We start from the raw sequence: 27,409 nt of genomic DNA on the forward strand, positions 1-27,409 counted from the left end.
TAAAAATAAATCACTCTACCTTTCAGTATTATTTTAAATAGAAAATTTTCTTACAATTTTATTTTTCAAAGCTGATACAGTTTTTGAGCTATGAGATACTTCATTTTTCTTTTCCTTTCTCTTTTTTAGATTTTTGAAAGCATTTCTTTAGCTCTAGCACAAGATAGCTCAAGTATAGAGCCAATATTCATAAAGAATATTAATACAGAATATGGATAGACTACTTTCTATTAATTCAAATTCTTCTATGGCAAAAGCATAGTTGATGGAAATGCCAACATTATGGTTTCTTTCCCTTAATAAATAGAATTAAGCTATTTCCCTCAATATGTTGAGTGCTTTTTCAAAGTAAGTACTACTGAGCATCAAAGCGTGCCTTGCGAAAATAATAGTGAGCGTCAAGTTTACATCAATGTAAAAAATATAGTTTAAGGAGAATAAAGCATAGCTATAGGTCCTATATAAAATCCAAGCAATATATCTGGTACTGCATTTTTTAAGGTCTGCATCCTATACAATGATTATCAGACAGATTGCAACGATTCCTTCGGAAAAGTATATTTTGGTAAAAAACCAGGTAATATTTAACATTTTATTTCTTCTTCTTTACTTAGTATAGAATATTACCACATCTTCAAATGGTGATCAATATTTATTTTCCCATTTTACTTCACAATACAAACTAATTTATATAAGTTCTACTTTTGATAGGACTTAAATAAATTAAAAAATTTCAATAAAGAACTCAAGAAAAAAGCAAATTTAATTAAATATACTTAGGTTGTTCTAAAATTTAGTATAATTCCTTTAATCAATTTCAAAAAAGTAAAAATCCTTTTTATCAATTTGTTAGAATCTTTAATCAAATAATTATTGGATTATAAAATAAGAATCATTAAATTAATTTCATGGTTAATACATATGATATCATCAATATAAATTTTTTGTCATTTTTTTAAGGAAACAATTGTTAAATAAGTAGATAAATGTACAACCCTTTGAGTTCATTAAAATATTATAAATAAATATTTGCTAAAATTTTGAAAAAAAAGTAAAATACGGGTTTAATTTCTTACTATTCATTGAAAAGAAAATCTAACTTTAAATCTGTGTTTAATTATTTATCTAAATTAAGTAAGTTAAAAAAAATACTTTTTAACCATACATTTCTAACTTTTATTTTAATCGATAATTTATTCCTTTTCAAATTTGAGTAAATTAAAGTTTGGATCTAGATTGTTATAATTTATGCTTACATCACTTAAAGTATATTAAATATATAAAAAAAGCTCTTATGCCTCTTGCAGATGTCTAGTATAAAAGTTCACTTTAAGTTAATGAAGGGAGTTCTTGGATTTTTGATTTTAAATTATTAGGAATCTATGAAAATAATTTATTTAGCATCAGAATAACATTTCCTGATGGATTTAAGACTAAATCTGCAATATGTGATATCGAAGGTAGCTAAACAAAACCAAAGACAATTATCCTCTATAATTAAAGAATGATTGAATGCTAAAATATTGCGAAGTAGCTTAAAGGAAACCAATAAATTAGAATAGTTAATATGATAAATCCTAGTAGTATTGTAGATTTAAAGAATTTCTAAATTGAACTTATGTAGCAATCGAACAGCTTAATCTTTGAAAGAATAATCTTTAATCCTAAATTGAATATTTAGTTACAAGTTGGAAATATGAAAGCTAATTTAATTTAAGAAAACAATTTCAAATATTCAAATAGCACTCTTACTTTCTAAATTAATCCTACAAATAAGTTAGGAGAAGGTGGCTCTCTTTAAATATTATTTGGTTAATAGTGGAAATTATGGGCTCTAAATTGTACAGTAATTAAAGGATTTATAAGATATTCTGGATAAATTCCAAATTGTTTCTTAAATTCAAAAGATAATAGTTATTATATTTAAAATTTCAAAGAGATAGATTTCACACAGTAAATTGTTATAAAAGTAATTGCTTAATCTCCAATAACAGAAGGAAATTTCCCTATTAATGTGCAAACATTGAATTCAAGATAAAAAATTGTTGACTCTTCTATTGTTTCTGCACTCACAAATTCAACCTGTAAACTTTTATCAAATTTTATTAATTTATTTTATCTTACTGTTATTAATAAAATTTCAGTCCTTTTAACTTTTTAATAAAAATAAAATCAATTTAAAATTAGGAAGAATAAAATTTTTAAATTTTAGTGAAATAAAAATATATAAACATCAAAATATTAATTTTAAAAAACTAAAATTGATAAATAAAATATCTTTTACATCATCTTATCTTAATTTTTACAAAGTTTAGTTTTTATTTGAGCATTAAGGAAATAAATAACCCTTATTTACAAAGAATTTTTTTATATGATAATTAATACCTTTCTGTTATCAAAAATTCTGTTAGTAAAGATTTTTTGTTTTGTGGTTGAGAATATCTATTTTTTAAGATTAAAAAGAAACAATTACTTAAGCTAATTATAATTAAATATTATGTGGTTTTTAATTAATTAGATTAATCCTCATTAATTCTGATAAAACAATAAGCAACTCCCAAGCAAATTTAGACATAAAGATTCTTTAATTATTAAGATTATAACTTATTCCTTTTCTATTAAAACATTACCAATATTAATTTGTTTACTGTAATCTATTTTAATTAAAACAGTTGGGAGTCTCAAAAGATTTACTGCCAGTGCTGTAAGAGATTCAATTAAATTATAGGCTGGGAAAGCAGGTCCTTTAGAATCAACATTCTTCTTAAAACATAATCTTCCAGCTACCAATTATAAATCTATTGGAAAGGTTGTCATTGATATTTTTCCAAAAATACCTAAACCCTCGACAAATTATGGTATAATTAAATGCTATTTCTATGGAAATATTTTAGCTTCTAGCTGCCTTTTTGATGATATGACATACGCAGATCGTACAAAAATAACTATTTATACTCCTGAAAATTTCGATTATTAAGAGAGTGAAATTCCTATTACTGTAACTACAGAAGGATCCAAACCAGGTTATAATGATGGAATTTTACTAGATCCTCTTGTAAAAAGATATTTATTTCACTACCATTTCTATGATAATGATTTACCGTCTTCTGAACCCACAGAAGTGTATTATCAAGAATGGGTTCCAGATTCTTTTGAAATACCTGATACAGATTTCAAATATAATATTCTGATAAGAGAAAAAAATGAATATACTCATATGCGGTAATATTTATTTTACTTTTAATATAAAGTGAAAATTTATTTTTCCTTTTTGTTTCCAAAAAGCAAATAGAAAATATTTTATCATTAAATTTTACTTTTATTATTTAGTTTTGAAATGAAATAACAAATAACTCTCCCTTATAGTGATAGAAATTACTTATTTAGAGTTACATTTATAAAAGATCCTATTAATGTATGGTAAATAGGATAATCTTATGAAAATGACTATGAAATTATTGAAGACTTTCCTTGTTGTTTGTATGGATCCAGTGCAGTGGCAAATCCTTTCTCAAAATGTGATTTATATTAATAGAGTTTTAGAGATCCTTTTGTTCAAGCTTATGGATTTGAAACTCTTAAAGTTATAAAAGGTAATTGGATAATTTTAGAAATTCCTCAAATCAAAATAGCAAATGTGCCTGCTGGCTCAAAAGGAACCCTAAGATTTTCCTTAATGGAAGAAACACCTGGCATGATAAATCCTGAAATTGAACTATACTACAAATAAATATCAGTGGAAATATTAGAATAATCTTTTATAAATTATTCATTTAATCCTAACATAGCCACCACTTTAATGCCACCTATTGTTAATTAATAAACAAATCTTAGATTCTAATGGAGCGCAGCTGTATATGACCCTTAATATTTAATTTATGAAATAGATTAAGTGGGTTATTATGATATAGGAAGAGGGGTAATTCAACCAACTAATTGTGATGGTAATTAGTGTATCAAATTTTAAAAGCCAGTTCATTGGATTGTAATTTATCCTAATACTCCTCTTAATTAATAAATAATTACAAATATTTAAGGAGTATTTTAAAATCCAAATTATGCAGATAAATTCATTTTTAAGGTCAGAGCTATGAAAAATGGTGTAGTGGTAAATAAACATACTTTTAATGTAAAAGTTGACTCAGCAGATATTTAAAGCAAAATATTCGATATTTGCAATCCAAGTCATGTTATAAATTCTATAAATGGCTTGATAAGAAAAAATGAAGAGCATGAATTCTATATAAAATTCACTACAAGAACTGCGATGCCTAGAAATTCTCTTATACGCTTTAGTTTTAAAAATATTAAAACTTAAACACAAACTGACCGCCACATTAATTTTTGTAATATCATAAGTGGTTTAGTACCTTATGACAAGACACCTATCTAGTGCAAAACAGTAAGTACAAGCATAATTGAAATTTCTCATTTTGAATAGGTTTTACAAAATGTGCCTATAGAAATTCATTTTAGACTTCTTAATGATGGCTCTGCAACAATAAACCCAACTGTTGACATTGAAACTTTTTATGGACCTAAAAATGATAAGTTAATTGATAGTACCTATTCAATTCCATCTAATACACCAAATATTTCTACAAATAATGTGGATTCACAAGTAAAATTTAAAGTACTAGATGAAGCTATAAGATCAGAAAAAAGAGAAAAAGGTTATATTGGACCAGTAATCATTGACTTCATGCCAAATATAATTACAAATCTTAAAATTATTAAGGTAAAATTATACCATTTTACCAATTTAACTTTGATAAATTAAAAAATAAAAATAAATAATATTTAGTTTTCAAAAATTTAAAAAAATCATAATATAAGATTTAATTATAAATTTTAAAGGGGTTAAAAATTTTTTATAATTTAAAAAGTTTTAAAGATTAATGATTAAAAATATTATTTTAAAATAGGTAAAATTCGATATCAGCTTTGTAACTCCAAGAAATTATGGAACAGATTCTCTTATTTGCTTAGTTAATGAAGTTAGGTTTAACTGTGTTTATTAAATTAACCCACTTTATGTTACAATAGATATTACCTCTAATAATTTAAAACCTACTTCTGCCTATAGATTATCAATATCTACTGAATATGTTTCTCCTTTAGATGGCTTAGTTCATCCAAAAACTGAAGGTTTTTATCCTATTCATGTTGAAATCTAGGACACTAATGGCTTTATAAACTAAGCAACTAGATGGATGTTTATAAAGGCAGCTAAACTATAATTCATATACATAGAAAGTGTTATAAGAAATTAAAAGAGAGCTAACATGTTCTATGTTAACTTTAAAACTGCTCTACCAGTTCAAAAACACAGTTCTGGAGGTAGGATTCATATAGAATTTCCAACCTTAGACCCAATGGGTAATGCTTTATTTGATTTAGATTTGGGAGGTTACTAATAAAGCGGAGATGAAGTAGGCTGTAGATTTATTAAGTAAGGAGTAACGACTGGAGATATAGGAGATATTAACAATAATAGATGTCGTCTTATTAAAAGCCAAAAAAGAGGTAATCCTGCAGTTGTAGAAATTATCAATTTTCCTTCACTACCTGCTGGAACTGAAATTTAAATGTGGATTGCTAAAGTATTCAATCCACCTAACTTCAATTATCCTAGTTAATCTACTCTCTAAGTTATGGATGCAAATATATCTATTAATATTTTTGAATAAAACCCATAGACAGGTAAATTATAATTTTCAATTATAGATTTAAATTTTAAAAAAGATAATTTATTAAATAAATTTCTATCTTAAATATAATTGATAATAAATAGGAGAGTTGAAATACATTCATTATGATACTTATAATGTATTTATGGATATAAGAGATGATCCAACTCTTCATGATGCTACCCACCCTTTTAGCTCTTAAGCAATAAATCAAGTTTGGGAAACTGGATCTTAAGTTAATAGTAAACTAAAATCTATGGTAAACTAGGTATGGTATGATATTACTCCTTTCGCGCCAGGAGATTTCTATATAGTTGAATTACCAAATAATTTCCCAGATACTCTTAAACCTGATTGGAAAATGGCTACTTGCCTAACATTTTATGATTGGTGTTTAACTTTCCCTTAAATAAATTGGGTAGTTTTGCATATAAGTGCCAGTTTAGCTGCTAATACTATGTATGCTAATAATGACGTTTTAAGTAATATAAATAAAATTTATTTTTAAACTAAAAAAATAAATTATATTATAAATAGTTTAAGTTTTACCTTAAAGTGTACCTTAGATAACTACCACATATTAATCCTATGTTTGGTAAGGAAGATTCTTTAGAGGATATGTTACTCACTAAATTACCCCTAAGTAATGGCTCTAGTTAATTGGAACTATTAAAAATTATGGATTGACTTAAATAGATTCGCCATAAAAGCTAATCAAAGGTAGAACAAGAGTTGAAGTCAACTTTAATTTTACAAATTCTAATTTTATTCCATATTATGGTGCAATTTAAATTAGATTCCCACCAAGAATACTATCTATATAATCTCACTGCAGAAGCTCAATAACTGTTGGATCTGGATTGCAATCAAAAGCTGGTCCATTTGGTAATGTTGGATGTTTAGTTCAAGATTAGAATACATGGGTTATATATGGATTTGGTGATATAAATCCTTTGACTAACATTAAAATTTAAGGAATTATTGATTTACCTAATGATGGAAATGCAGGATATATTGGAAATTTAGATGTTATAACTTATGGTAGTCATGAATATGATAATATTTTTAATAAAGGTAGAATTATTGATAAGAGTCTTGCACTCTCAAAAAGTGGATTTACTATTGATAACTTTTAAACAAAACAAATCGAAGATATTGATCTTTTACATATAGAAACTAAAACTCTAAGGAATGCTTATAGGGTAATCTTCAAAACTTTAATAATTATTTACTGATAAAATTTATTAATATTTTAGACTCCTTTAACTTTTAAATTTAAAATTGGCGATAATGTATTTGCAAATAGAGGTAGAATTAGACTAATGTTTTACTAATACTCTTAACTATCCTTCAATGATTATATTGGGAATTCTTTTTAGTATTATCCTACAAGTTAGTATGTATGTAATATTCAAGTCGTTGATACTTAAGAAAATCATGGATGTAAAATGGAATCAATTACTTTAAAAAATCAGGGATATAATTAAATATACTACCTCTTTTAGATGATCCCTAATAGTGATTTACTGTCAAATATAGATTATCTTTTTACTTTAACTACAATTGATGGAGATGGTTAGGATGAAGGGCTAACCTTTCCAAATTCAGGTTTACCTTATAAAGTATAAAATATTTGTTATTTTAAATTAAAAATGAATTTATTTTTATTTATCTGAAAAGATTGATGTATCTATGTCAGTTTAAGAACCAAAAGGCGATAACGATTACACACTTCATTAGCATTTATATTACTAAGTTTATGGATAACCATTTGCATATTTAAAATTTACAAGCTACATTACTTTAAAAAATGAAATGAACTTATTTATAATAGAATTTTAACCAGGATAAACTATAAGAAATGATGATACCTTAGTTATTGAAATCCCAACTGCTTCTATAGATTTGCAGTATAATTTGTTTGCAGACGATGGAGGTTTACAGCTAAATAATCAAGATATAATCTTAAATGATATAATTGATATGTCTCCTTCATATCCAAACCCTACTATGGAGTGCAGAATGTCAAGAGGACTTTAGATCAAAGGACTTCCTATTAAATTCCTCTGCAGTAACTTTTAATCTTCAGGTGTTTTAAAAGATATAGGAGCTAATGATAGAATGAAAGTTGCTTTTAACATTTAAAATCCTGATGTTACTGCAAATCATTATTCAATCCCAGCATAAGTATATGTTCAAAGAAATTATAAAAATGCCAATGAGAAAATACTTTATGATTTTGTTGAGAATGCTTTTTATATCCATTTTTGGAGTAAATTTTTGTTAATAAAATTATTTTTTAAAATTTAAATAAAAATAAAAAAATAAATAGACCCTTAAATAATTTCTCAAGTAAATGGTGATTTTAATGTTGGTCCTTTTACATCAACTGTTTGTAATTCCCTTACGGATTTTAAATTTAGAGTGAGAAACAGCTAGAATTTGGTAGGTAAAAATGAGGATGCTTATATTTTAAGATTTAATTTTGAATTAAGAGATGATGATTATCTTCACAAAAAAAATTGTGCTTACATTATTACAGGAAGTCCTTCTCATAATTGTGCAACATTACCAAATCTTAGAACTTTTATTGCATGGCCTCATGCTACTTATGATTTAGTAGCTCCTATTTAAATATAAACAACAGGAAATAAATGGCTAACTAGTTTCTATAGTGAAGAAAATTAAAATAAGAGGCAAATAGTAGGTTATGCTTGTTATGTTAGAGAACTTTGGAGTGAAAAAGTAATATACTAAGATTTATACCCAGATCTACAACCTAATAGAGTAGAAACTCTTTATTTTGATCTCAGATTTAAACATGTTGATTACCATTTTGCAAATGAAAGAATGGATTTTATTATGTAGGTAAAGAGTTTTTCGGATTTAATTTAAAAAGCTTTTAATTTTAAACACAAAAATTAGAATAAATAACTAATTTAATTTTATAAAGGTTACTTCACCTTATTGGTATTATACAGATAGAGTAGTCATAACATTCCCTGCTAATATTGGGTGGGCACTTGTAGGTGATATGTGTTTAGAAAGCCCTGGTTCTGATATACAAGTAACAAAATGTTGGTTTGTTTTTAACTCTGGTCAAATTTAAGCATGGATTGACATAGCTCATAAAGTAACGAAATTAACTTAATCTTTTAGAATTACTTATATAACATTATTATAGGATAGTTATGTTAACGGTGATTAAAATGCCAGATAAACTCTACTCATAGAATCTCATATGGAGACATTCCAGGTTCCATCAAACTAAGGAATAAATCCTAGTTTCAGCTCATTTAGTGTGAAGTTCTATTAATGGTCAAGACATCCCTCAATGTAACCAAGTCCTTGGCGTAGTAATCCTCCTGTTACCTTAGATCCTTCAACAGAAAAATATGTGTGCTTTACAAACAGTGGAACAATGAGAGCTGGAGAAAGCTTTGCAGTAGCACCAAGCTAAACTTGGGATGTCAATTGGTAAAGTGAATCAACCATAGAATTTGATTATGAATATCACAGGTAAAGAAGAATTTTATTTTAATTTCAGAGTTAATTATAATTATAAATAAATATATAAAATAATTAAAAAATAACTTTAAAAATGTTAATATCTAAAACCTAATAATTTACTCTAAATTTTAAATAATTAAATCTTAAAATTTTAAATTATTTATTTTTATTGCCATTAAATAGTATCATTTTTATTTAAAATTGTTATTTATTATAAATTTTAATATAACTAAATTTTAAGGTATTTAGATGAATTTGTTCCTTGCTTTAAGACCTAGAGGGCTCCTATTAAAATGGATATTTATTCACCAACAGCTTTCAGCAGTTTAAAAGGAACATAAAACTATCACATTTTTGATTTTTATTATGGAAAAGATGTTATAATCCCAACTCCAATAGAAATAAAAGATTATGTTTAAGATAAATTAATATGTTGGGTAAATAATGATAGAGTTAAGTGTGAAAATGATTCAATAAATAATAAAATTAGACTTTATTTCTAAACTTAAATAGCAGCTAACGGTTTAATGTTTATTTTTATTACATCTCATGATACTAATGATATAACCAATGAAGGTTTTAGTTATTAAGGTGATTAGTACTAATATAAGTGGCTATATGAAATTTCATAATTTGGAGGATAAACATATTATGGATACACTGACCCCTTCCCTATTATGTATAATACTAATGGAGGAATTAAATGTCCTCACAGAGGAATAGAAGATGGTGATTTAGCAGATAGCTCTACTTAAATAGCATATCATCTAACTGGGTATTGGTTTTGGTTTAGATTTGCAAGACCAGATATTTTAGGTATAACATTTAATTTTAAGCCAAGGGATTATGATAATAGAGACCTTTATAACCCAAATTTTTTTATGGGATTAGAAAATGGTGCTTAATATCCTTGCTCTAGAGGAATATCTGGAGGTAAAAGGAATGATGTTAGGTGTATTTATGAAAAGGGTGATAATACAGGATTTGGTATAGCTCATCGTGTGCATATTTTTGATTTTAATTACCAAGTTGGTAATAACGAAATTTTTGGATTGTTATTTAATGGCCTTTCAAATGTGTTTAAGATAACAGTCGAAGCTTGGGGGGGTAAAGCAACTTTTAACTAACCTTACGGAAATTATTTTATGGGTTCATTAATTTTTGATGCGTAAATTTAATTATTATAATAATTAAAAATATAATTTATTCATTTAAAAATAACTAGATGGTGGGGTCCTTGGAATGGTTTATGCAGTGTACCAAATAGTTGTACTGGGTGCGATAATACATAAAATCACTGTGACTATTAAGGAACTGTATTTATGGTACCAGAAAAACCTGCTTTTATGGATAAAAATATTCTTCACTTTTATAATACTTGTTAGCCTGGCACATAAAGTACAGTTATTGTCGAAGTAGTCTTATAAAGTAAATATTTAAACAATTTTATTTAAATTTATTAAATATTTAAATAAAAAACTTTTATTTTTGAACAGAAAAAAGCTCTTTTGATTCAAGTTATGTTGAAGTGTGTTAAGTTGATCCTTAAATTCATGTTAAAGATATGTTTATTTTTGAAAAATATGAATGGTCTGCTAATCCTAGTTAAAATGAATATGTTAAAAAAGCTTACTTGTATTATGATTTTAGTGATGGAAAAGTGAATGAGTAATTTTTCTATTTTAAATTCTAATTTTTAATTTTAACTATTTTCAGTATTCTAAGTAATAATCTTTTTTAAATTAGCCTTAACATAGGGTATTTTAAATGCAAGCACTATAATCAGAATATTATAACATACTATTAATGTGGTGACTTAAAGGTAAGCGATTATAGGCTATATATTAGATTTGAGACATAAACTAATAGAATGTGTGAACATAGATATGGTGCTTCAGAATGTAATACTTCATCCACAGCCACTAATGAATATGCAGCAGAAAAATACACAATAAATATTAATGATTTTAATAATGATTATGACTTCAAAATTTGGAAGTTTCATGAAGATACTTGGACTACTCTTGCAGTCAGACTATTTGACGTACATAATAATGCCTTTACAACTCCCTATTATGATTCTGTGTTAACTTTTAGTTATGATTAATTCTTGAATATTCCTAATTTTGGAATACCTTCAGAATGCTATATAGTAGAGGGATTGAGAATGTCAGATAGAAGAAAATTAGGAGAAGAACCATTATGTTAAGTTTTACCTAATCCAAATAATTCTTCACCTTTAGCATTTATATTTAAAATAACTAATTGGGACACTATCGTTCCTAACGAATATGTAAGAATTTTATTTAGACATCATATTATGCAATATATATGGAATGTATATAATATCCCTGACTATTCTCCTTTTGTGATGAATTTATATGCAAATAATGAAGCATATGGAGATGGTAAAAATGGGCATATGAACTCAAGAAAATGGGTGAATCCGTATAACTTTTACTTTTGCTGGAATATAAATCATAATTTTGTTGTACTTGACTTTAACCATTAAGGAGCTGACACTTTTCTTCTTGCTTAAGCCTAAGCAAGTTCAAATGTAAAATATTTAAAAAATTATTTTGGATTAAAAAATTAAATGTCAACTCTACAAAAATTTAATGTTTTTTTTAATTATATTTTAACTTAAAATTTTCTAAAAAAATGTTGCTTATTTTCTATTAAATTACATATAATAGATAGGATTCCATTTTAATAATTACGATTGTACATATAATTAATGTATTGAGTTAGTTATGTTTGGTTTATAAGATTATGCTATGGGTAGGACAATTACTATTTAATGGTATATCAATGATTAGTTAAACAGCTGTACTGATTGGGCAGATTTTAGGTGGAAAGGGATACACAGATGGACTTTATGCTTTGATTAAAATAGAAATTGCTTATAAAATGGTAAAATTCTTTGAATTATAAATTTATTTTTAATTAATTTTACTTTAAAAATAATAGGTTGGTATACAAATTAAGTTCTTAAATTCAGAATAACATTTTAAGGAGTTTAAATTCCTTTGGATAGAAATTATTGGTGGGTTCATATGAGATTTTATGAGAATATACTTTTTGAGAGGTATATAGGAGGATGTGCCCATAGAGGCTGGGAATTCATGTGCTAAAATGACGAATGGGTTAATAATTTTGAAATAGGTGCATCTCTATCTGTAAATTTATTATCGCTATCTTATAATTCTATTACAGAAGTTGACTTTATCATTACTTCTATATATGAGTCTATTGGTTTAGATGTTAATGTTAATAGAATACTAATTATGGAATTTAGTGGCTCAGATTGGTTAGATAATCCAATTTATGGTACATAGTATGATCTATAAGAAATTAATTGTGCATGTGGAGTGAATACATTAGTTTTAAGTCCATAAGTATGTGTAAAAAGAAATAGAAGAATTGTAGCAGGTAGACTTTATGATCCAGTTGTTCTTTTTTATTTTTCAGCTCCTACAGGTATTATAAACAAAACTTATTAAATTATCTATTGCTAATATCTCTATTGTTTTTCCTCAAATAATTATTTTTCATTATATTGTATTATTTTTTATAAATAGGGTCAACTGTAAGGTGCTCTGTCCCAGAAATTATGATTGAAGCATAAGCTACTGCACCTAGAGCGAGAAAGTTAAAATTCAAAATTATTCGCCCATCTCTTTACGAATGGTATGGGAAAAATGGTGAATAATTTAATTCAAGAGTAAAATCTGAATATTCATTTACTCCAATTCCAAATAGCTCTACCTCTGATTTAAGTATGCACTATAATCCTCCTGTATTTTACTAAGATAGAACAACTACAGAATTATTTGTAGGGTACTATGACTTACAAATTTCTAACATAAAAAATCTTAACACTCCATATGTTTACATAAGACATTCTGAAATTGGTCCACTTATGACAACTGAGCTTTGTGAAGATAAAGGTCTTTGGGATCCTAACTATACTAAAGTTTACAATTAACACACCAAAGTATTAATATGTAGAAGAGTAGCATCTGCAGTAACAACTGCTGTTATTGGAGCTGGCAAGTAAAAAATTTTTGTTTTTTATAAATAAAATAATGATAAATTTATAAATTTTTAGGAATTTATATTTTGAATAGTGGAAATCTCAAACAGCTTCTGATTATTTATACTATGTTTTTGTTTATCAATCTGCAGAATTGAGATAACAATAATAGTCAGCACCTATAACTAATAGCTTGTTTTAACCGATAAAAACTTCTTCTTTTATTGTTGATCATTTCTTCTATTCATATAACAAAAGTTTAGACTAATCAATAATAGCAATCTAAGTCGGTTTAAGGGGATTTTTATGGAGAGAAACAAGGGATGGAGGAAGAGTAGAAATATTTTTACTAAGATCTCAAGTCACTGGTATTACACCAGGTAAATTTAAAATTTTACTCTTATTAAAATTTAAACAATTAACTTTAATTAGCATGTACTGCAAGAATTGAAAAAGAATTTTAACACGTATTGTGGTGCTATGTAGACAATAGAAGTAACGATTACTGGATAATAGTTGTGCATAATTTATTCACTTAAATACAAACAAATAATTATTTGAATATTTATTTTTCAATGAAAAACCCTTCAGGAGCTACAAATAGATCAGTTCAATATATAGTAAAATTTTATTATAACTATAAATCTGATGGTGACTACAAAGTGCAAATACAAGATTTATTTTCTCAATCTAACTTTGACTTTTCAGAGTATGATAAAGGTTACACAAGAATTACCAATGCCATGTCTCGTTTTTATGGCTTTAGACCAAAAATTTTTGTTGATAGGAGGTTTGAATTAAGATTCTATGCTAAAATTATGTCACCTAAAGTATGGCTAGAAAGAATAGAGTAAAAATATTTTATTTTATTGATTGTTATTTTACATATAAATTTTAATAAAATAAACTTAAGCTTTTATACAAATGAGTTGTGTGTAGAGTCAGGATTTGACTGTAATTATTTATTAGATGTTAGGGTAAGAGAATATGATACAACTCTTCTATAAAGATATCAGTAATAAATTCATTTATTCATTATTTATTATATTTTCAATTTTAATTACTAACAACTATAGAGAAATAGAAGTTAGAGGTAGATCTTGGTTAGGTGTTGGATATTTGATTAATTAACCAAATTATAGAGTTTATAATCAAGGTTCAAAATTAGAATTTATAATTTCAACTAGAAGAACAAATTCACATATTGGTTTATGGAAATAAACTAATCCAAATAGAGTTGGTCATATGTTTGTCTACGACAATGCTTAAGATTCGTAAATCACTTATATTTATAAATATTTAAATTAAAAAATAATAATCTCTAAAAATTAATTATAAAAAAGAAAAACAATACAAAGTAATGAACATTAATCAAATACAAAATATAATGACTTCTCAACTAATAAATAAACTGATGAACTCAAACTTTAATATTTCTATTTTACCAATTAAATACATAATTAGCTTACTTCATTTGTAATTGGAATGTTTGTTAAAAGTGGTAGTACTATGGATTACCCTAGAATATATTTTGAATTGAAATTCCCTATTTTGAAAGTAGCTAATATTCCTGGAGCTACCCATGGCAACACCATCCCTTGCCAGATTTCACTAGTTTTAGAATCTTAAAATCCAAATAGGGTCAATTCAGCTAGATGCAGAGTTTTTGATATTAACAGTAAAAATTAGATTTATTATCAACAAATAATTAAATAATAATTAATATTTTAAATAGCAAAATCATATTAAGGTCTTATGGTAAGAATCGAAGAAATAAATAAGTTTAGCCCTTAAACTGTTTTAACTTTTGCTTTTGATGATTGGCTTTTACCTGACTCTACTAATGGCTATACTCCTATTGATATTGAATTTAACCTATATAAATCAATTTCACAAAGTGCTGGATCTCTTGATTATTTTAGATATTTTCTTCTTTTAAAAGAAATGATTTTGGTAGATGGAATGAATCCTTCAATATGGGATAATACTGCGATATGTAAATATTTTATTTATATTTTAGAATTAATTAAAATAGGTTTTAAATTATTAATTAGCTTCAATTTAATTAAAACCCCCTAATAATTATGTTTATGGCAAAAAAAATGTTGAATACAACGATAATTTAATTAATCCTTGGCCTAAGCCAACTATAGGATATGTTGATACATGGGGATAATACAATACTGCTGGATAAAAGGTTTTTAATTATTTTGCTTTTAAATAAAATTTTAAGATTTTCCCTTTTTACATTTAATTTTATGTGAAATTTAACTATTTAAAAAAAGATGAGATTAATATTCGCAAATGGTTTTATTGGAGGGGATAATACTCCAGATTCTTTGAATTACTATGATGGTTTTGGGCAGCTTCAATTACTTTGGTTTAATAGAAAAACTAGATCTGCATACATATCTGCTCCAAAAAGAGATAATAACAATTCCATAAATTTTTCTATTAAAAATGCTGTTAATCCTTATCCCTATCAAAAAGATACTTGGAATTCGAATGGAAAAATAGATTATTAATTATATATGGGATAATACTGGAATTTTAATGGAGATGGGTTTAGATAAACTAATATAGGTTTAATGGAATTATCATCTAATGCATAATGGTCTTAATTCATAAAAGATCTTCCTACTATAAATATAGATCTAAGCTAATCACACTTAGTAATTTTTTTAATTATTAAATTTAGTTTCAATTTTTTTTTTTAGATTGATGTTATTCCAACATATAACTACGCAGCTAATTAGAGTATAACTATGAGATTTAGAATTACACATTAAATAAGTAAATCTGAAAGAGTAAAAAGATAATTAACTAATGTTGTATTTGATTTTACATAAGGAGTTAAGGCTATTCATAAATGCTACATATAAAGCGAGGGTCAAAAATAAAATTTGTATATTTATAGATATGCAGATTGTTAAATAGGATTTGCTAACAATAGATATAATGTCTAATTAATAGGAGTAGCTAATTGGGAAGATACTTCTCCTTATTAAATGTTTTTACAAATGTAGATTGATAAAGATACTATAGCCTACACAATATCAACCTACACATAAAACGGCTAGGTTGAATATTTCAAATAAGTTACTGTTCCATCTACTTAATTTAGTAAAGTTCATTATACTTTTAACTATTTTAGATTTACTGAAGGAAAATATATTTCTGGATATCATGAGATAGCATAAAGAAATATTTATACTAATAGCGCTATTAATACTACATGGAGGTTGAGATTTAGATTTATTTTAGATATTACACTTAATTATAAGTAAACTACTATTTTTGTTGACCCTATGACTAATGCTGATTATTTACAAATTAAGCTACCTCCATTATTAACCAATGGATATATTCAAAGCGATTCAACTCAATGGCTAATGTGCTATTTTGTTCCTGAAATATCAGCTTATGATAAATTAGGTTAATTATTTTTCAAATATTACTCCTTTATTTCATTCCTATTTAATTTAATAAAAAAATTTAAATTAAATATTACTTTATTATTTATAATAGCATTACCTTTATACTCTAAATGTAAAATTGATACAACTGGAAATCCATATTTTTATATATTGACAGCCCCTAGAGATATTTTAATAAATGGCAAAGCTTATGTAGTTCATATTACAGAAAAGAGAATTTAAGGTGCTTCATTTATTCTTCCTCCAGCACCATAAAGATCTGAATTTATTTGGTATTGTTATAGTCCTTTAGGAACAACAACACCATCTTACGATACCTTTATTACAAGAATAACAAACAGGTTCTTGAAGGCTAAAATCAATCATTTAACTACAACCTCAGAAGATTATGATGTTGCTGAAATTACTTTCACCCCTTCTGTCCCTCTTAGTCAAATGTAAGAATCATATTTCTTGGTTGAAATAGATAGTATTTATTTCTAAAAGACAGGCTTCAATTATGAAGATTTTGATATAATAAATTCATATAAAAGAGATGGATTAACTGAATTTATAAATGGATATGATCATTCTTATTTAATTGAACCTCCATTCTCAAATGGATTTTCTTTAATTAATTTTGGTTAGCATAGCAATTTCTTTGCAAATATTATGATAAATCATGTTAATGGGTAAGATTTAAATGCTGGTTAATAATATGTTTTCAAAATTCCTATGATTAGAAACCCTAGAGATTAGCATACTTCTATTTCTTATAAAATTTCAACAGTCTTTATAAGTAATAAGGATATGAGAAAACAAATTTTAGATGAGTTTTGGTTCGTCAATCATGCATATGTTGACACTACTCACAATGACATGACAAGTGCTAACTTTAAAATGAATTCTATAAATGATTATGTGCAATAAAACACTATGGATTTAAGTGTTTAGTTTAATTATGATATAGGTCCACCTTAAAGAATTCTATTAAAATGGGATAATAATAATGATATTGCAATTGATAGGACATAATTAATGACAATTTAAATCTCTGGATGTAAAGTTGAAGTTTTTGATAAAATTTATTTAATTATGGTCACTCCTTTAAGTTATTAACAATCGGCCTGGTCTGTAATGAGTTTAGGAACTAATTTTAAATCTAATACTTATTCAGTTTAATATGGGTTTTGGTTTACATACATAACGAATAAATCATTAACTTAATATTATCATAATCCTTAGCAAAAATGGCTCAAACCTTTAGAAGATCTTACTCCTAAAACATTTGTCTATAAAATAGGATTTTAAACAATAAATAGTGTCTGCCTTTACAGATTAATCATTTCTACACCAAATTAAGTACCAATTGGAGGATATATTGAAATTAATCTATCGAACGAACTTGATGGATATGAACCCTATTGTTATACATATACTACTTTTAATTTAGTTGATTCAACAAACCTTAAGTAAGTAAAATACGGGCCCCTTGAATGCCAAATGAAAAATTCTAAACAATATTTAATAAAAGGATTTAATAGCTTTACTGTTTCTACAAGCATAAATGTAGACTTGTATCTTAAAAATGTGAATAGTGGAGCTGTAGTTAACCTTTCAAATGTTAGCATGTATGGAACATAAAATTCTTAAAACATAATAGCAGTTTCTAAACCTGTACCCTAAGTAACAATTCTATCTAGTAATCCAGGAATGAGCTATTTTGAAATTTTAGACAGAGTGAATTATCCTATTTATGCAAAAGAGTGGTAGAAATTAGATTTTATTTTTACTTTGAGGTCAAACAATTTACTGATTAATTAAAACTACAAATTGAAATTCAATCTTCCTTCTGGTTGGATAAGTGCAATCGGATCAAGGCTATAGTTAAAAGGTAGATATAAAAGAAACGATCCATCTATCTTGCCATATGACACTTATCCTTCACCTCCTTATAAATACAAAGATTGGACTACTTCCAAGTTTAGCTTAGAGGGAGATAAGCTTGTATTTGAAATTAATGTTGATGATCCTTTATTAAGTCATTATTCAATTAACTAATAAATTGAATATATCTTTTCAATTGACTCTGAAAGAGCTGATATAGCTTATCAAGAAGGTCTTTTAAATGCAGACCGAGGATTATATAATTTTTATTTGGATGCATACCAAAGTAGCACACTGCTAGAGAGAACATATAACGAATACTACGTAAAGCCCAGAGAAGATGTATCTGACACATTTAGAGCATAAGTTTTAAATACAGGTGCAGGGTAAAAGACAGTTATCAGATTTAGTTTTACTATGAATTATGATAAAGCTGTTAAGGGTGACGAAATTTGGATTGAGTTTTAGACATTTGATAGGTTAAATAAAGTATTCAAAAATGATCTTGGGTTAGGTTTTAGTGATATTTCAGCTTAAATTGGTTGCTCAGAGAGGTTTGGATTTAATAAAATATCAAAGCAAAGAATTCTTTGTTATGTTTTTAAAGGAAATTAGAATATATTAGCACCAATGAGAGGAACTCCTGTTCTTATTAAAATTCCAATCTTAAAAGATATTCCTAGCACAGAATTAGTTGATTTTTGGATAGCTTATGTAGAAAATCCAACTATTGTTGGATAAGTTGCTGGTATTAAATTGAGTGTTAGAAGAGATTGTAGAGATGATAGTCCACACTTTAATTGCATTCTTTATCATGCTGAACATTAATATTATATAACATAACCAATACCTCTTAGCTATTATTAAATAAATGGAGCTTTCTCAGCAAATTCAAATATTGTAACTCTCACTGCTAGTCACACATTCACTATTAAACCATCGATAGATATATAAAATAATTAATATATTTTAATTTAATATCCTTCTAATCATAAAAATAAAAATACATGCTAATCATAAGTTGGAGAATGTATAGAATTTCCAGAATACAATTGGGTAATTGTTTAAACATTTAAGAATAATTTTTTTAAAATTTAATTTATATCAATATTATTTATAAATTTAATTAAAATTAAGTGAGTTGCCATATATCAACAATATTAATTATTTTATCTATATTTTTTATGTAAAAAATAGGTTTTATTTAAACCAAGTGCTTTAATAAAAGCTGGATTAGATACTTCTATACAGTTGGATAATATGATAAATGGATGGCACAGAAGAAACCCATCCCCAAATAACTATTTCCTTCTTTAAGCATTTGACAATAATGGAAATATAGTTTAACCTTACAAGATTACACATAACTACTACGACTACTATATGATAGGTAATTTTTGTTTTATACTTTGTCATCCGTTACTGAATTATTACTTTTAAAAAATTAGATACTAATGGATAGGTTATCAATACTTAAACATATGATCCAAAATATCGTATAAATACAGTTTTCCTCAAAGAAAATTTTATGAACTTAGCATAATTAGATGTAATAAATATGGATATTGAATAAGAAATAAACTATTTTAGATTAGATAAGCCAAAAGAAATTTCTAAATTTGATACAAACTATTGCAACGCTACTTTAACTTTAATGCCTGAGACATTAAGACAACCATATCCTCTTAGATATGATTGTGAAGTTCATGACCAATATATACTCCTTGTTAGGACAAAGTATTTCTTACCATGGGATTATACTTTTAATAAATTCAACTTAAGAATTTACTTTAAATTCATTATTGATGATAAAATACCTCCTAATGGAGGCGTCTCTCCTGGACCAGCAAGTCCTTTCATACTATATGGATGTGTGGTTCGTTGTGACGATCCCTCAGATTCTAAAAACATTTTATCATGGTCTCATGTTACTTAATCGAATATTCCTTGGGATATATCTTTTTACTAATAACCTAATCTAAATACTGCTGGATTTTACACAGAATCATTTTATCAGAGGTAAGCTCATATAGATGAATAAGTAAGCTTATAAATGCTAATTTAACCAAACACTAAATCTTTAACTTGTGACATCAATCAGTTAGTGTTTACTGTACCTGACGAGTTTATATATCCATAAACCCTAGCTTTAGATAAATGTTCAATTTAAGGTATCAATTATATTAAAATACTTAAGAAATATTTAAATATAATTTTTATATATTAATTATCTGTAATAAAAATTAATATCATATTAAATTTTTAATTTACATATGAAAAGGTGCTAAACCAGTTTTAGTGGATTCCTGTTCTGTATCAAGGAGATAAGGTTAAACATAAGTAAGATTAATTTTAAAAGAAAAACTTGGAGACTTAGCTAAAATAGTAACTATTAGCGATAAAGATGGAAATTAACTATTTATAGCTCCTCCATATCCTGGTACATTCTATCCAATAAAGTTGGATATGTACTGTGATTCAAAGCTTGTTGAGACTTAATTCACTAACTTCACTAATGTAAGAGGTGAAAATTTAGATGTTAACTATTTGAAGGTAATCAATTCTTTAGATGAATTAACTCCATAACTTTATGAGTTTTAATTTAAAACGGGAAAACACATTATTCCACTTGGTTACCAAAGAACAGTTTAGGGTTAGCTTTCTTAAGATGTTTATTCAACTATAAATTTTGTATTCGAGTGGATAGGTGATGGTTATACTATCCACCCAGGTTATGCAAGTGATTTAGGAATGAGTATTGAAGACAACTCAGAAGTTGGGTGTACTATAAAAAGTGGATTAATATTATCTTAAGGAAATAGACTTAAGTGCATTTTAAGCTATGGAAAAGGACCTGAAAAGATGCCTTAAATTTCAATATCTAATTACGAATAAATACCTCAGAACACTAAGATATCAATATTAATTACTAACATCCAATCTATAGCTTCTAGTTTATTAACTACGGTTAAAATTGGTAATTTTCTTAGAAATAATAATTTTAAAAAATATTTTATTTTTTTTTTTTTTAATTTTTAAAATACATATTCTGAATATAATTATTAAAAAAGGTGTAATGATAAATAATCCTAAATTCAATTCTGATGCATATTTTTACAACCTAGTTGCATATATTCCTGATAAGACAAGTGCTTTAAATTCACCAATAACAAATACAAACGATAATGTTGTTGTTACAGGAAACAGCTAAATACACTCTTCATCTAACTATCAATTCACATTTACTTTAGGAAAAAGAATTCTCAAAGTCACAGATTACTTTGGTATATAGTTCCCTGATAATTTTATTAACACATTGATGTATGATCCTTCAACAATAAATTGTGCATCTACATGTAGCTCTATTTATGTTTTCCCTGCTTCAAGTATGGTATATCTATAGCCTAAATCAAATTTAGCAGCTAATAGTTAAGTTGTTTTCTAAATTAATGGAATTCCCAACCCAAATTACGCAGTAAGAGGATAAATTACTATTAAATAATTTACATTTATTGACCGAAAAATAGATAGCTAATATAATGCTTAATTTTCTGCTAATTTTGCTCCATCATCGCTATTTTAAAATGCTAATGTTGAAGTTTCTTCTTAAACTGGTGGTGAAACTAATGTTCAGTATACCTTCTAATTCTAACTAGGACACACAGTACCAGCTAATGGAGCTATTTCGATTGATTTCCCATTAGATCTTTATGATAATCCTAAATTATCCTCAGAACCTCTCAAATGCAAATTATTAGGTGATGTTTTTGATGAATTCAATTAGTCAGTTTGTAAATTTGCTGGTCCAAACAGACTTAGCGTTGCATTGGTTAATACTTAATTACTTCCAAATTCTATATACAAAATAATAGTAGATGGCATAACTAATCCTAATAAGAGCTACGATTAAGCTAGCAAGTAATAAAACTTTGTATTTTCATCTCATTTCAATAACAATGCAATATTAAATCAAATCATAGCATAAAAAACTGCTAGTCCTCCTATATTCTATGTTACAGCTTTGAAGAAATGTATCGTTTAAGTTAGCCCATTCATCAAAAATACAAAATTAAGATCATTTTACTCATTTAAATTTTCTTGTAATGTATTGATTAAGAATAAAAGTATAGTGGAAATAAATTTACCAATAGAATATAGCATGAATAATAAGTAAGATACCTATGATTGTTCAAGCTTTGAATAATCCACTCTTTATACAAAATAATGTACTCTTTAGGAGATTAAAGGATAATTGATTCTGTCTGCTTAACTGAGAGAAATAACAAATTCTTAATAATTTACTATAAATTTAGATTTATTTAATCCTAGTATTGCAAATAATAATTATATTTTCTCAGCTAAATTCAGGTGGTAAAATCAATATTTTGCAGACACATAAAACACAGGAACAAATTTTGCTAGTATTTTTGAAAATCCAAAAATAATATTTACTAAAAACCAAGACAATCATTCTTAAATTAAATTATAGAACGTGCCAATAAATGCAGCTGAGCCTGCATATTATATTTTTAAGGTAAAATAAACATATTTTATATGAATTAATTATTCAAAATTATTTTATTAAATTTAAAAAGACCCCAAGCATTAGAAATAAGGCATAAATTGAACAGACTTCTATAACATTCCCTAATCATTTTACAAAAAATTTAGGAGATAATCTGAAATGCTTTATATATAATTCAAATAACGAAGCATATAGGTTTTCAATACATGATATTCTAAAATTAAAAGCAAAATAAACAAGTGACTATCTAAATTTTATTTAATTTCCTTGCTCTACAAATTATGATTATACTATAAGTAATTCATATATCATAAAATATATTTTAATAATACTTATTTTGTTTTATAATATAATTAGCATTTTCAAATGTTGGAAGTTTTTACAACTAAAGTTCTTTTGAATGGAATTATTTAATAGTTTAAAATGTTTTCAATCCTGGAAAATTTTATTTAGACACTTATAAGTAAATATTTTTTTACATAAATAACAAAATTAAAAATATAAATTATTTTAGAATTATACACACAAATAATGAAGTAGCATCCTGGGTTTTCGAAGATAACTTATACTATGAAATTAGTGACACTGCTAAGTAGCTTGATATTAAGAAAATAGAAGCAAAGATAAATAGCACAACAGTTCTATCTCCTTACGTTTTTGAAACTTACACTCTTTAGTAGCTAAAAAAGAGTACACTTACAGCAATAATGATAGATTTACCAGATTAGTATGATATTTCTCTTTAACCTTAAGATATTTCATGTTACGGCTCAATAAGCTAAGCAATTAAAACTAGTTGTAAGATATACAATAATACAATACTGTCTTGGTCAGAGATAACTAAAGTTGAAAATGTTTTCCATTTCCTATATGTAGAATCGCTTATAAATCCTTCAATTACAGATCCCTGCAAAAATAAATAGATTAAAAACTCAAATTTCAAAATATCAATAGTTGATTTGTCAACAAATGAAATTTTAGCAATTTCAGTAAATTAAATATTATTTTTTTATTATAAAGTAATTAATCAATAATTAAAATAAATTTAGAAACCTACTTAGTAAGCATGCATATAATACTCATAAGACCTTCTCTTTATTAAAATTGATGGGCCTACTAAATTGATTAAAGGTCTTTCATATTAGTTTAAGGTAAATTAATTGTTAAATATCTATCCTAATTTTCTATTGAATTTATATTTTTGAATTTATTTTAATTAAAATTAATTTAAATTAACAATTATAAAAATAGATGGAAATAGAAAGACCAGCGAATATATTAAAGCTAATTCCTAAATATAACAATTTATATTTTGATTTGATACCTAACGTTTTTGTGTTTAAAGATTTTGACCAGCCATCAGAAATAGACTTCAAAATTTTAGTTAAATAAAATGCATAAATAGGTACACAATCTATCATTTTCGATAAAATAGAAACAAGGGAAGATTCATCATATAAATCAGGAGATTAATATCAATTACCTCCAATATTAAAATTTGACATTGTTGAAAATTAAGATACAGACTAAACACCAAAATATGTTTTCATTGAAGATTTCAAAGGTAATTCAGTTGGAGGTATAGTCACAGCATTTATAAATATCCCAGAGCCTCCAGCTTAGAATATGTATCTTAACATAGATATCACAAACTCTAAAGTAAAAAAATTTTAATAGTTATTTCAAAATTATTATTGAAAAAAAATTTATTATTTTGAGGGTTCATATTAATTAATTTAAATATAAAATAATTAGAATATAAAAGTATAACCATCTAAGATTTTGATAACTCACTAAGAAAAAAATTATAATTTCACAATTTAATACCTATCAGAAAAAGTGACTGAACCTATTCCATTCTTCTTTTCTCTTTAGTCAAATTAAAAAGTAGTCCATCAACTAAGACCTCCAGTTAAACATTTAGTTATTACTCATAGTGATTAGCATTCAAAAAACAAAATTGCAAAATTAGAATTTATGGATAATATTCCGCATGAAAGCTACTACAAAAATCATTTAGGAAAAATTATTGACACTAATTTAATATAAACAAATGAGCTTAAACCTGAAATATTGTCTATTAAAATTGTATCTCTAAAATAAAATAGAGCAGTTTTATATGTTATTACTAGTTAACCTGGATCAGTTAAATATTTTATTACCTACAAAAATTCTAAACCTCCTCGTTCAACTTAAGAAGTCTACTCATTTAGCTATTCAGAAGGGGTAATTATCAAAAAGGGTGAAGCTCATACTAAATAATATTTCCCTGAGGCCAAGGATTTTACAGCAGAAATAAAGATTGATGAATTGAATTATTCTACATCTTATGAGCTGTATGCAGTTTGTAATAATGGAATGGGAATCTCAACAATAAAAAGTGCTAATTTTACTACTTCTTATTTAAAAGCGGGATCTATTTTCCATGTAACTCTATCTAAAAATACAAATTCTTAAGAATTAATTAAATAACTCTCATAAGCTCTTAGAATTAAGCAAAGTGATATGGCCTTATTAACTTCAAAACAGATAATAGATAATTAAGGAGAAAGGATAAAGAATGATTTATTCACTTTTGAAATAGCTATTGCTCCACAATCTAATGGCTATGACATGAATGAATACCTCTAAAATATGATTTAAAGTAATCCAGAAACTTTCATGAAATTAATGAAAAATTATGTGTAAGGATTTGAAACATATAGAGTTGAACCTTTTTCAAGAAAATATATGAATGGAATGACTAAAATCACTGATCTAAAGCCAAAAGTAGAAAGTGTCAGTTTTTATTCAGCAAACATTACTGTAAGATCATGGGAAGATTCAATGATTTATGCAGTAGTACTGGAAGATAAAAATAACTAAAATATTACTTTGCTTTCTTAGCAAATAATTTTAGGATTTGATTAACATAATAATGCAGTAAAAGAATTTTGGTCAGCTAAGTCTTATTCAAACTCAACCAACTACAATTAAGCAAACCTGCATTTCGATAATTTAAATGATGGTACAAATTATACAGTTTATATGACTGCAACTAATGTAATGCCTTACAATAATCAATTAAAATACTTACCTTTATAGGACAGCAATGTGATAACATTTAAATTTAGCACTCCTTTCAATTACAGTAACTAAATATATTTAAATTACTTATTTTTTTAAGATGAATAATATTAATTAAATTTATTTAAATTAGATGTTGATAGTTGTCTTATGATCGAAGATTTAAAAGACATTAACGCACATCTTTCATAGATTATAGAGAAAAGATATGAAACAGAAACATAATTTGGATATTGTAAAAAGGTGAAAAATCATACAAACTCCACAAAATAATTGATTGGAAAATTCAATAATTGATATAAAATAATATATTTTAAAACTTAAAGTAATTTTTATAGAAATATTGTATTTAATATATATTTGTAAAATATTTATTTTAAAATTGAATTTTTAAAATCTTAAATCTCAAAGGTTAAGGTTGATAATTTTTACCAATAGACTAACTTTAAAATAAATTTTGTTACTATTAAAATTTATTACAAATACCAAAAAATTTATATTATTATTTTAAAAAAAACTGTACAAATCTTTCTATCATAATAAAATTCAATAATTATTTTGCTTAAGATAAAGTTTTAAAAAAATTATTCAAGATATGAGTAAAATAAATTACTTTTGTATTGATATTTAATTTTCGAGATATTATGGTTTATATTTTTAATATGAATTAAAGAAATGCTTTACTGAAAAAATTATTATATCAATATCTCCTAACTATAATTTACTAAATTAAGTACTATATAATATTTTAAGTAACTTTTAGTGAGCTATTCAAGGGTAGAGTAGGGGGAAAATAGGAATATAAATTAATCATTATCTTGATAAATAAATAATCAAAAGATTAAGTTTACTCTTTATTTTGTTCTAATTAATTTTTTTATAATTACTTAACTATAACAGACTTAATTAAATATTTATTTGGTATGTATTACATAAACTATTGTAAAAGAGTTTTTAGATTTTATCAGATAACATTATATTATTTAATTTTATTTTAAATTTATTAACTAATAAAATTTATACATAAATAGTAAGATTTCTTGGTTAAAAACATTATGCAACTTTTAAAAAAGTGCATAAAACAAATAATTTAATTAACAAAAACTATAGAAAATACTTAAATTAAAGAGAAGGGATAACAAAGACAGATAAAATATAATAATAAGACTATCGCTACCACCTTTTATTTTTATTTATATTTCTAATATAAGAAAGAATAAAATAAGTATACTTCACTATCAAGGCTAATACTGTTAATTTACGATGAAATATTTTATAT

General features: G+C 25.6%; 1 protein-coding gene across 1 annotated transcript; it reads left to right on the top strand. All coding sequences in view use genetic code 6, as the record gives it.

The window, feature by feature from the left end:
- Positions 1-90: 90 nt before the first annotated feature.
- TTHERM_00252280 (hypothetical protein) lies at positions 91-26,427 on the top strand (the record flags this gene model as incomplete). The annotated part of the gene is made up of 40 exons (XM_001019079.2): positions 91-577; positions 1,290-2,084; positions 2,673-3,222; positions 3,331-4,738; positions 4,926-5,703; positions 5,795-6,172; positions 6,228-6,892; positions 6,947-7,312; positions 7,371-7,962; positions 8,023-8,558; positions 8,644-8,823; positions 8,875-9,209; positions 9,442-10,368; positions 10,426-10,628; positions 10,697-10,868; positions 10,947-11,757; positions 11,897-12,113; positions 12,171-12,680; positions 12,782-13,256; positions 13,312-13,616; positions 13,669-14,086; positions 14,150-14,251; positions 14,313-14,510; positions 14,580-14,914; positions 14,972-15,232; positions 15,291-15,433; positions 15,522-15,908; positions 15,954-16,671; positions 16,765-19,595; positions 19,737-19,929; positions 19,988-20,710; positions 20,821-21,516; positions 21,611-23,073; positions 23,135-23,360; positions 23,422-23,527; positions 23,579-24,053; positions 24,114-24,215; positions 24,316-24,723; positions 24,820-26,194; positions 26,264-26,427. The coding sequence occupies 40 exons, from the start codon at positions 91-93 to the stop codon at positions 26,425-26,427; spliced, it is 22,014 nt and encodes a 7,337-aa protein (XP_001019079.2).
- Positions 26,428-27,409: the final 982 nt, after the last annotated feature.

The sequence above is a fragment of the Tetrahymena thermophila genome, assembly GCF_000189635.1.
Source record: "Tetrahymena thermophila SB210 genomic scaffold scf_8254590, whole genome shotgun sequence".
Lineage (NCBI taxonomy): Eukaryota > Ciliophora > Oligohymenophorea > Hymenostomatida > Tetrahymenidae > Tetrahymena > Tetrahymena thermophila.